The sequence below is a fragment of the Barbus barbus genome (assembly GCF_936440315.1).
Source record: "Barbus barbus genome assembly, chromosome: 2".
NCBI classification, from domain to species: Eukaryota; Metazoa; Chordata; class Actinopteri; order Cypriniformes; family Cyprinidae; genus Barbus; species Barbus barbus.
This window is the reverse complement of record NC_136730.1, coordinates 30,420,988-30,433,338: the sequence shown is the minus strand read 5'-3', so window position 1 is coordinate 30,433,338 and position 12,351 is coordinate 30,420,988. Positions and strand designations below refer to the sequence as shown.

The following is a 12,351-nucleotide window of genomic DNA, read 5'->3' as shown; positions in this document are numbered from 1 at the left end:
GCTGATTATGAGTTGAGGAGGAGGTAGAAAACCCATCGTGGAAGAGAAAGGCACATAGTAACAGACTAACAGCGTAGTAGTGTTTGTCATTGGTAAACCTATTAAGGGATAAAAATAGTTACGAGAAAGCTTTTGATTAGAACCCTTCTGAACCCACAAACAACATCTGTTTGTCTAAAAGTGAATTTGCATGTTTTTTTTATTATTTATTATTATTAATGCATATTTTTTATTATTAAATAAAAAAACATTGTCAGAACTTCAGCCTCGTGACTGTAATAAAATAAACAATTTACTCAACATTACTTTTTTTCTGAGATAACAAAAATGCTCTGAAATGCTCAACATTGTATATGCACACTAACAGTCAAACCTGAATTTGTCTCATGATCTTTAAAATGTTTTCATCTAAATGTCAGCATACTTGGACAGTTTTAATGACTTTACTATTTTTAACACCCTCTCACCCTTTTCCCAATGGTGTCCCATCATGTCATGTGTTTTAAAAAGATTTCTCCTTATTAATTATTAACCCATGTCGAAATTTACATTTTAGAGAGTATTACAGAATATTATTATATTATACTAGTTTCTGGATGACTGGGATATATAAGATCAGGGTGTCATGCACTTATTATGTTTGGGTGCCCAGTCGTGCTTGTCATGTGACACAAAGTAGTAGGCTTATTAGCCTATTTATTTAAATTTTCCCTTTTTATTCGAAATATTCCCAAAAGTGTTAACTAAATGTTTCGATTCTCAAATATGTGTAAGTAAATGCATTTTGCACCTTACAGTTTTTTTCAGCTGCTTACACAACAAGCACACACCAAATCTGCACAACCATATACACTAATTCTCGGCATTTGACTTAGTTTTCAATTTCATAAAACACTTTTGGCAAAACACAACACAAAAATTTAACAGGAATTAATATTATGGCAAAGGTTTTTTGAGACGTGTTTGTGATATTTTCAATGCAGTGCTTCAGTTTGCAAGAGATGTGAGGCATTTTGCATTTGTGTGTAAAGTTTTGAAAAAAAGAGGCAAGGTTTTAAGCAGCTGAAAAAAACTGTAATAGATCATGTTAGTTGATCTGTAACGAGCTATGGGCAAAGTAGCCATTAACCATGCAACCTGTTTTTTACTTATAAGCCTACCATATTTAGGTGTCATAATGTCATAAAATATTTTAAATACGACTCACTTTGTATTTAACGTAAATGTAATATATAAAAAAACATTGTAAGTTGCTACTTATAACACTTTCATTGTACAGAAAGAGAGCACAGAACATTTACTTTATCAAAGAACAGTCATGGACTGTAGTCTAGCCAGAGCTCAAGCACGCTCAAAAACTCCCTTTATAATCACTGAACCGGCGTTTTAGCGATGACTCATCTGAACGGCTCTGATTGGCTATTGCATTCATAAACTCAACAGAACTGTGTGTGATTGGGTATAATGTGCAGCGCTGTCTCTGGCAGCGAACGCGGATCTGACTTTAGCCGCTGACATGTGCCGCAATGAACGTTTTATCATACCGGTGTGATTGTATTCAATATAAAGAATATCATTCGGCTATTTTTTTGTCTTCTGGAAACTGCATTCAAAATCCACTTGGCTCAAAAATAAAAAAGGGGCATGCCTCTGGGGCAAAATGACTCCCCCACTTAAATTTGCCTTTGTTATGCCATTATGTTAAATTAGTTTTTTGTTTTTTTCATCTGAATATCAACAGTTGTCAGATTTAAGCAAAAACAGTTTTGAGGTTAATTGAACTATTTTGGAAATATTGGAAAATAGTGATCTATTTGCGCGCTTTTTTATTTATTTATTTTTGATTTGCTATTATGACATACTTTCATATGCCTGCATGTAAGTCATAGAATAGTTTTAACTTTCAGATAAATGTCTTTAACTGGGATTCTGCTTTGTCTGTCACTGGTTATTCAGTTGGTCAATTGTCAAAATAAAAATTTAAATAGAACAGTTGATTTAGTATTTTTACATTAAGGCCATTTAAAAATATATGTAAATATTAATAAGAATGATTTAAAAGTAATCTTACTCCTCTTTTAATATTAACACGTGAGCTCTATGGTGCGTAACGTGAATCTCAGTCCGGGTGTTTCCATCAGTGTTTTGCGTTCCGGCGGCTTGAAGGAGCGAACATGGCGGCTGAGGGAGATGTGGACCTGGACTTGGAGGCTGAGGAGAACTGCACGGGAAAACCAACAGAAAAGCCCCGAAAACATGATAGCGGAGCTGCTGATTTGGAAAGGGTTACCGACTATGCGGAGGAAAAAGAAATATCCAGCTCGAATTTGGAAACGGTGAGTTAATATACGTATCATAAGCGAATGAAGCTAGTCTGGCTAACGCCGAATAACCATGTGCATGTGCGGCAGTAACGTTAGATCATTAAGCTCTCAATGTTCATTTATCTCGCCACCCAATCTTTAAAGGAGATGCTAAAGCCCGAGAACATTTGCCAGTGAACGCTATCATTTCAGAGTACATTTACCTATGAATGCTGTTATTTCAATTAGTTAAAGGTATGACTCATGTTGATGTTTTTGATGTGCGTCTTTGAAGGCCATGTCCGTGATTGGAGACAGAAGATCCAGAGAACAAAAGGCAAAACAGGAACGGTAAGAAATGTTGATGTGTGATTACAATCATCAGCTATATGTCTGTGGTTAATGAATGATCATCAGGACAATACTCATCTCTATCACTTCCACAGAGAAAAAGAACTAGCTAAAGTAACAATAAAGAAGGAAGATGTGGAGCTCATTGTAAGTATACAAAAGTGTATTTTCATGCTAGATTCGTACATGTTTATTTTTTGACATGGAACTCAATGATTATGCTGATGTGTTCCTGATAGATGGGAGAGATGGAGATTTCACGAGCAGTGGCGGAGCGCAGTCTGAGAGAACACATGGGCAATGTGGTGGAGGCATTGATTGCACTGACCAACTGAGTGGATTTGAGATGTGTGGACACATTGGACTGCCTTTTTCCTGCTTGTGATGACCCTTTCCTTTTCACACTGTACTTATTCTGTAATAAAAAACTTTTTTAAAACAGTCTTTACCAGTACAACTTACCTCTTTGCATTTATTACAAACACCGACCCTCTTTTTAATAATGCATTTCAGATGAACCAATGCAATCCGTGTCATAGCAATTTATTACCACAAAACAGTCAATTTTTTTCCCCATTAGAAACTGGAACTAGCCTTAAAATTCTGTACACACAATGAAATGTTGTGTAGATGTATACAATTCAAATGCAATAAAGATTAAGTCTTTTTTTATGAGGTTTCTTTAACACTAGTAAAACAAAGGTGATGGAGGGAGAAGAAGTTTAAAAGTGTCCTTGTTTGAGCTGAATTTGCTCTTCTACCATAAACAAGATTATGTCTTCCTCTTGTGCACTGTTGGCCGATCGAACACGTCTCTCACGCCCCCTGCCTTCTGTTTGAAGAACTTGCTGTTCTGAGCGCTCTCCTGAGCCCAGGCAGAATCAAATGAAGTGGTGTCCTGATCCACCAGATGTGTGTATTTTGTACGTCCGGAACGTCCAAAGTTTTTGACCTACAAAGCACATTGAATAATTAGTCATATTAGTGTTAAACATGGATGCTAGTTTACCCAAAATTTTTGGGTAAACTAGCCATTATTTTCTAAAACAAGTTCTCATTTAATGGCCATGAAAAAGAAAAGCAAGCAATGACAATTCTGCTTTCATTTAATCAACAACCAATATATTGAACCATGCACCCCTCCTACATTATTATTTTTCGATAATCCCTTACATGCAGATGTACATCATAAAACAGAAGCAAGGATCTGTGACCAAGTCTTTTTCCTTGCAACTTTGAGCAATCAAATCTGATTTTAGTCTCAAAATGTGATTTTGAGTGTTGAACATTGTAAGCTTTGAAAAACAAACCAAACAGCACCAAAAACCAACTGATTTGAAGAATTAAACCATACAGCTCGGTAGGGGTGGGCAATGTACCGGTGGAGCGATATGCACGCTCTGTCTTAGAGCCGGGCGCACATGAAGACGGTATTGAATATTTTTGCTGCTTTATAGGCCTTGAACGATTAAATACACGCACACTCGTATGTCAAATTACCCATCTTTACAAGTGTAACAGTGTATTGGATCCAGGCAGCTCTTAAAGTAACAGCAGTCTAATATTCCTTCTGTCTGTCATTCATGCTAATCAAACAACAAATGAGAGGAAAAAAAAAATAAAAATCTCAATGCTCTTGAATAAATCCTTTTTATAACATTAATAAAAAATAAAATTTTACACAGTGAAGAATATGCAGTTTTCATACATTTGCTTACTTCATATAACGTGTGCAACATTTCATATTTACTTATTCTACTGTAGATTTTTTTTTTGCTTGTAATTAGTTTCTTATTTTTTAATCGTTGGCTGTTTGTTTTCAGTGAGCTTGAATTTTTTTTCTTCTACTTAAAATTTAGGCTAGTATTAGTTTTTTGTGATATTGACACTGGTGACAAAAATTATGAAATTTCTACAGTAACAAATATAATAAAAAAAGCAAAAATAACTACATCATGATGTATATTGTTACCGTGACTCGTAAGACTTTGGTCTTATTGCCCACCCCTACAACTCGGCTAGAAAACAGCTTTGATGTTAAGACCAATACGATGAATTCAAATAGATGGCACTGACCTGCATGACTTTAGGTAAGATTGTTTTGTTGAAATGGTCCTCAAGAGTTGGAGCACTGAAGTCTCTCCTGAAGACATCTTGCTCTTCGTCCTGCAGAAAAGATAAAGCTTATATTTTACATCAAGAACAGATTGCGATCAGGTAATGATGATCTGCTGATTACTCACCAGGAAGAAAGCTCCTCTGTGATAGTACTTCTGCAGAAACTTGTATTTGCCCTTTGTTGCTTTGTTGGTGACGACTTTTCCATTAGTCCGCAGTTCTGCTCTACGCTCTTCCTCGGTAAGAGTGCGAAACCTCTCGATTTCTGCTTTCTCTTTCTCTATTCTGTAATTTAAGTAAACGCCATGTGGGGTTATCATTTGTGTTACTACTGTGAAACAAAACAGTTTCTGCAAAAATGATGAGCACTCACGCTTCTCTGTCTTCTCTGTCCCTCTTAATACGCTTCAGTTCCCTCACTTTCCAGGCCTCATACTCCTCCTCCTCATTTTCTCCATCGGTGTCCAGAGCATCAAGGGCAGCCAGAGTACGTTTGTTCTCCTCAAACTCTTTCTTGGCCTCCTCCTCTACGATCTTCAGTGTGTAGCGCCGCCTCTCTTCAACCTGTTTTTTGGCCTCGACTTCCAGCTCTTTCTGTTTCTGCTCCTCTGCTTCTCGTTCTGCGACTGTCACTCTGTCCTTCCTGGGAAGACATATTGATGAGAAATTATATAAATTGCAGTGTTTATCAGTGTTATTAGGGCCCAAGCCAGTAAGGCGCAGGGCCCTATTGTTCTTCTAAGGATTATTATTTTTTTTATTTTTTTTTTTTTATTTCAATCATCCGGGCACTTTTGGGGGCCTTAACGTGCCCGAAAACTCTCGAAAATTGGCACGCACATTGGAACCTGCGGCCATTAGGACGCCGCTGAGGCTGGGACCCGGGCGTGGCACAGGGGCTCTACGGCGCCCCCTGGAAAATTGTCAGAAAACTTGATGTATAGCTCACACATACTTGCACGTATTCATATGAAACTCGGTACACATATAGAACTCATTGAGCCGAACAACTTCCGCGCAGCATGTCTTAGGCTCCGCCCAACAGGAAGTCGGCTATTCAGGGCTGTTTAAAAAGCGCATGCTCTGGAATTTGATATACTCCTCTGAGGATTTCCATACGATTGCCACCAAACTCGGTGAACATGATCTCAAGACATTGGGGACGCTAAATTGCGAAGATATTTTTGATATGTCGAACGGTTTGCCCGTGGCGAGGCGATGAATTTATGGCGAAAAATGAGACCCAGGAAATGCCTAATAACGTCAACATACATTGTATGATGTAGATCAAACTTCAGTGATTTGTTCGTTGTATGATGCCGATCGGATAGATGTGACTATTATGACTGAAAGTTATAGCGCCACCAACTGGCTGCAGGAAGTGTGTCGTTTTCAAAATGATTTGAATTCAGCATCTTATTTTTACTCGATTTGCTTCAAACTTCACCAGAATAATGTCAAAACACGGCCGATGTAAAACTGTGAAGGGAATATTGATATCTAAAACTGTGTTGCCATGGCAACGTGTCAAAGTTGAAAATTCGTTTCTGGTGATTTTGAGGCAGATAACATGTTTAGAATGTCATGAAACTCAACACACATATGAGTATTAATGATAGTTAGAAACTGGAAAAAGCTCATAAACGGGCGTGGAAGAGGCACTCTATAGCGCCACCTTTTGTCAAAAATGAGGGGGTTAGTTTTAGCTACAGACCCCAAACTCGGTACATAAATTGTTCTAATTAATCCGGACAACTTTCTAATTTACAGTCATTAGCTACGACCAACAGGAAGTCGGCTATATTTATTTTAATGTGGGTTTTTTTTAAAAACGGGCTGTAAACAAATTAATACTCCTCCAAGCAGAAACACGGAAATCACACCAAACATTTTTTATCATGATGCCAAAATACTGAAGATGCTAAATTGCGGACGGATTTAGGATATCTTGAACGATGATTTAATGGCAATTTATTAAAGTTACAGTAAAAAAGATCATTTTTTTTTTTTTTTAATCTTTTAAGAGCAGCTTCCAAACACTTCATAAAAAATTACATACACAGAACAATACAGTCTGAGGATATGTGATTAATTTCATGAATTTACAATACACTATGCAGAGGAGAAAATTTGAAAACTATCAGAGAGTTAGACTTAGACTGCTTCTGAGTGAGAGATCCCTGCCAGCCTGCAGCTGAGTGAGGGGTGGGGGTGGGGTGGGCTGTGAGTGACTGTGTGAGTGACTGTGTGGATTGAGGCAGTGGGTGAGAGAGAGAAAGAGAGAGAGAGGGTCTGTTTTTTAAAATCTTTAAAAAATGCTTATAAATCATTAAAGATTTTGATAACACTTTATAATAAGGTCTCAATTCTTAACATTAGGAAATGCATTAATTAACGTGAACTAACAATGAAAAATATATTTTTTACAGCATGTTAATTCTTCCATGATAGTATGAACTAACAAAGAACAATTTTTTTAAAGCATTTATTAATCTTTTTAATGTTAGAAAATTAGTCATGTTCAAAAGATAAACTTTAAAATGTAATAATATATAAACACATTTTGGAATTAATATTGATCAACATTAAATGGTATATAATTATTAATGATTATATATATATATATATATATATATATATATATATATATATATATATATATATATATATATATATATATATATATATATATATATATATATATATAATGATAGCTACAGACACCAAACTCGGTACATAAATTGTTCTTATTAATCCGGACAACTTTCTAATTTACAGTCATTAGCTACGACCAACAGGAAATCGGCTATTTTTTTTTTTTATGTGTTTTTTTTTTTTTTAAACGGGCTGTAAACAAATTCATACTCCTTCAAGCAGAAACCAAAAATTCACACCAAACATTTTTTCACATGCTTCCAAGATACTGAAGATGCTACATTGCGGACTGATTTAGGATATCTTGAACGGTGATTTAATGGCAATTTATTAAAGTTACAGTAAAAAATAACACTTTTTTTTTATCTTTAAAGAGCAGCTTCCAAACACTTCATAAAAAATTACATACACAGAACAAGACAGTCTGAGATATGTGATTAATTTCATGAATTTACAATACACTATGGAGAGCAGAAAATTAAAACTATCAGAGATCTCCTGTCTCTGTGCTTCTAATGTGTGCGGTAGGTGACTGGGTGGGTGACTGACTGTGTGAGTTCAGTGAGTGTGGAGGGGGAGAGAGAGAGAGAGAGAGAGAGAGAGAGAGAGTCTGTTTAAACTTCTCAATAAAATCCTTAAAAAATGCTTATAAAGCATTAAAGGTTTTGATAACACTTTATAATTAAGTCTCTTTTGTTAACAGTAGGGAATGCATTAATTAACATGAACTAACAATGAAAAATATATTTTTTACAGCATGTTAATTCTTCATTGATAGTATGAACTTACAATGAACAAAATATTTTTAATATTAGAAAAATAGTCATGTTCAAAAGATAAAACTTTAAAATGTAATAATATATTAACACATTTTGGAATTGATTTTGATAAACATTAAATGGTATATATTTATTAATGATGTAAATTAACAACAGTTAAATAATGTTGTTTTTAACATTGGTTAATTCACAAATAACATTAAATATTAACAATATATGTTTTACTTTATTCATTTGTGTTAGAATAAATTATTCATGTTAGTTAATGGAAAAATAAATCATTAAAAAATGCTTATAAATCATTAAAACCTTTGGTAACTATAATAATTTCTCATTTGTTAGCATTAGTAAATGCATTAACTTACATCAACTACCAATGAAAAATATATTTTCACAGAATTTAAAGTTTTATATGTTGTTCTGTGTGTGTGTGTTTCACAGAGTTGATGGTTTGGATTAACCCTTTAATTGCCGTATCCCTTAAAACCAAACTGCCAGAGGGTTACTGTAATGTGTGTGCTCGCTGGGCACCGTTTTATCGATGCCACCGGGGTGGCGTATGCTGACGGCTTGGGCCCGTCATCGCTGCTCGCAGCTATATTTTTAGTATTATTTCTTTTTAAAATTTCAGTTGCTGGTAGCCATTGACTTCCATAGTATAGAAAAAAAATATATGATGGAAGTCGGTAGCTACCAGCAGCAACTGCTTTGTCAAACATCGTCATTCTTCAAAATATCATCTTCTGTGTTTAGCAGAAGAAAAAAATTCATACAGAATTGGAACAAATTAGCAAAATCCATTTTTGGATGAACTGTCGCTTTAAGGTTAATTTATGTTTAAGAAACTCACTTGCGGATAAACACGGGTTTTAACCGAGGCTCAGCTTCATCCTCGCTGTCTGTATATTCCTCATACTCGGACTCGGACTCAGATTCAGCACCAGACTTCCCCTCCTCCTCCACCTCCATGACCTCCATTTCCTCGTTCTTCCTCTCTTGTGCACGCTGACGCATCATTGCTCTCCTCCTCTCAATTTCCTATACAGAAGACAGAACACCACTTATTTGTGAACACGTTTAATACATATACAAGTCTTTGCTTTTCCTAAATGTTTTGTTCAAGTGACCCACTTCATCATCGACTTCCTCCTCCTCTTCATCTTCGCTGCTCTCCTCTCGCTCAGGGTGCCACGTTCCTTCATCCGAGTCCTCGCTGCTTTGAGCAATCAGCTCTGGCTCTGCTATCTGCCTGTGTCTCGCAAGCCTGTGAAAGACACAACAGTGCATTTCACATTAACACCACCAGATCCCTTGTACAACAAATTAATAGACGTGTAAAAATTGTATTGCACAGATTGATAAGCTTTACCTTTCTTCAGCATCTTCGGTCACACGATTCATGAGACGTCGAAGACGAGGATCAGATTTTTCCTCCTCTTCAATTTCCATCTCCGGTTCAGCCTCTTTGCCCTTCTTAACAAACTGGAAATCCTCCTCCTCTTCATCGGAGGACTCCATCGGGGCATAGTCTGGACGCTTACCCGACACATATCGCTTCACCTTCACTTTCTCCATAGAAATTTCACCTGAAGTTAAATAAAAACAAAACATTGATAGTGTCATAAGCGGTTTTATTATAGAAAGCAGTTGCTAGATTTTACAGATTTTTTTTTTTTTACACTTTCTATAATGATGAATGAATAATTAAGCTCTCCTCTTGCTCAAATGAATAAAGGTTTTGCCCAAGCACTGCTAGAGGCTTTCAGAACGTTGTCATTTGACTTTTTTCGTCTTTTAATAACCCCTGTGGTGGTTTATTATTGAGTTATCATAGCTCAGAGTTATCATAGCATATAACTTGTAGTCATACGGTTTTAATGTAGAAGTTATAGTAATTTTTCTACAGTTTTCTACATATACTGTGAAAACTACACGTGTAAGTTACATGTATCAGTTTAACTACAGGTGATTTGTTTTAAGACCAATAATTTCATGTTTTTTTTTAACTGCATAATATTGCACACTCGCACGAATCATGATGTCAATACATGCTAAAAGTTAAAGCTAACTAAGTGTTTCTCAAACAAATACCTTTTTCATTGCGGATCGGCACGGCTCCTGCCGTCGACTGAATCGGAGGCTGCTTGGCATTTAATGCACTTGGTCCTGACATTTTGAACAGTTCACGCCGGTCCCTTTACACTAGAAAACAACACAATCGCTGAAAGTCTCCGTGAAAATCCTGTTTACAGTCCTTTATCCACTAACATGGACGTCCCGGAAATTGTACCCCAATAGGAAACCTCACGAAAACTCGTCCCCGGAAACACTGACCTATTAAGTAGTTCCTGTCCTGCCCTTTTGATAAGTTGTCAGCAGAAGAACAGAGTAAAAGAGCCGTATATTTCTAAAATCATTACTATTATTATGAAAACAACATGTTTTCTACACTTTCTAAAATCATAAATTAATAGACCTTTTCATGTTCCCATGCTCACTCAAATTAATATCCTCCTTCAAGCAGTGTTTGCTCTCAGGATCATTATTTTACTTTTATTTTGTCATTTAATAGCTGTGCTTTATTTCACACAGTTACAGTACCAAGACTTATAATCTCTTACAGTTTTACTGTTAACTAAACTATGGTTACAACATGATACATCTTGGTAATAAAGCATTATCTTTTATATTTAACAATTCATATTAATCCATTTTATATTAATAATAATAAGTAAATTAATATTAATAATAATAAATAATATTAATACACAAAAACATTCACATTTAACAAAACTTTAATGTCATATCTGTGCAAGTATTATACACTTACATTCGTATTATTAAAACATATTTAATTAAAAAAATCTTTATACTAAAGCGGACTCAATTTTAATTCAGTCATCATTCACCCGTCCTGATGTTGTTCTGTGTGACTTTATTAAGCGCAACACAAAAGGAAATCTTCCTCTTGTGCTCCACAGAGGAAAGAAAGTCAAAACAGGTTTGGAACGACTTCAGGGAGGGCTGAACTGTCCCTTTGGTGTAAAGAACATCCCATGATGATCATGGCTTGTGACGCCATCATAACGCCACTCCTCTCTCCAAAAAAAGCTGCTGCAGTTTCTCCTCGAGAGCTGCGTTGGTGCCACGGACCCCTTTTACCACCCGAGATGCCCACACAAAGTACTCTTGAACCCTTTCTGCTGTCCAACCTGTCAACATAGACACAAGTCAGCAGTCTTACACAAGCAGTATAATTACAGACTGGACATGTATTGATCTCTGGAGCAGCAGTTTTAAGGTCTCACCTGTGGGAGTGCAACGATTGAGGTCCCGCAAATTATACAACTTGTCAGCTAGTTTCACTAGCTTGGCCTGGTGGCTGCGGTGCGGTGCGTGCTCCACTTGCAGCCGTTTTCTCTCCTCTTTTGGTAAGGACTTGTCATCTGTAACCTCCTGGACGATTCTCGCCACTGTCGGTCCAAACATAGACTCCAGCTCATCAATGGTTGTGTCCGTGTCCTCTACTGTGTCATGAAGCAATGCAGCCTGCATCACAAGAGCATACACTTCAATTCCTCTGTAATAAATCAGTGCACGGCTCATCAAATAAAACTGGTTATTTTTTCATTAATATGATATCTCTGACTCACCTGTAAAACTTCAAGATCTGTGATTCCACCCTCATGACTTAAAATCCTTGCCACCCCTGCAAAGACAAGAAAAGCAGCAGCATTTTCTGGAGTCTGTCGGATGATATATGACTGGTGTTTGTAGTGAAGTGCTCTGGTACAGTACCTATGGGGTGATTGATGTATGGTGTGGCACCGGGATCTTTACGGCGCTGATTTCGATGTTTCTCTGCGGCGAAGTTGATTGTTTCCAGCAGCACTGCAGTCGACGAAGAGCTCATAGCTACTTTAGTAGATGATGATCTACAGTTTGATTATGCTTTTATAAATAGTTCGGACTGATTTGTTCATATATATAACCAAGAACATGCGAGTCAATATCATATATTAAAAATAAGGGCAACGTTGCATTATATCTATGTTGTTTGTGTGTAAGTCTAAGATGTCCGTGGTGAAACAAGCGTAGCGATATTCGATTCCTGAAAGACTTGTTCTTTTGAGTCGGATCTTTTC

At 36.5% G+C, this 12,351-nt stretch overlaps 3 protein-coding genes across 3 annotated transcripts; 1 reads left to right on the top strand and 2 right to left on the bottom strand.

Moving 5' to 3' along the window:
* Positions 1 to 2,153: 2,153 nt before the first annotated feature.
* hypk (huntingtin interacting protein K) lies at positions 2,154 to 3,033 on the top strand. Its single transcript, XM_079446345.1, has 4 exons — positions 2,154 to 2,336; positions 2,599 to 2,654; positions 2,750 to 2,801; positions 2,894 to 3,033. The coding sequence occupies exons 1-4, from the start codon at positions 2,175 to 2,177 to the stop codon at positions 2,987 to 2,989; spliced, it is 366 nt and encodes a 121-aa protein (XP_079302471.1). The 5' UTR covers positions 2,154 to 2,174; the 3' UTR covers positions 2,990 to 3,033.
* A 68-nt stretch (positions 3,034 to 3,101) lies between these two features.
* On the bottom strand, positions 3,102 to 10,528 carry mfap1 (microfibril associated protein 1). The gene is made up of 8 exons (XM_079446327.1): positions 10,298 to 10,528; positions 9,576 to 9,792; positions 9,338 to 9,470; positions 9,057 to 9,244; positions 5,146 to 5,415; positions 4,898 to 5,057; positions 4,731 to 4,820; positions 3,102 to 3,606 (listed from the first exon to the last, which is right to left on the bottom strand). Exons 1-8 carry the CDS (start codon positions 10,377 to 10,379, stop codon positions 3,427 to 3,429), a joined length of 1,320 nt encoding a protein of 439 aa, XP_079302453.1. The 5' UTR covers positions 10,380 to 10,528; the 3' UTR covers positions 3,102 to 3,426.
* Positions 10,529 to 10,985: 457 nt separating this feature from the next.
* hddc3 (HD domain containing 3) lies at positions 10,986 to 12,291 on the bottom strand. Its single transcript, XM_079430765.1, has 4 exons — positions 12,005 to 12,291; positions 11,860 to 11,915; positions 11,515 to 11,755; positions 10,986 to 11,418 (listed from the first exon to the last, which is right to left on the bottom strand). The coding sequence occupies exons 1-4, from the start codon at positions 12,117 to 12,119 to the stop codon at positions 11,288 to 11,290; spliced, it is 543 nt and encodes a 180-aa protein (XP_079286891.1). The 5' UTR covers positions 12,120 to 12,291; the 3' UTR covers positions 10,986 to 11,287.
* Between the last annotated feature and the right edge of the window lie 60 nt (positions 12,292 to 12,351).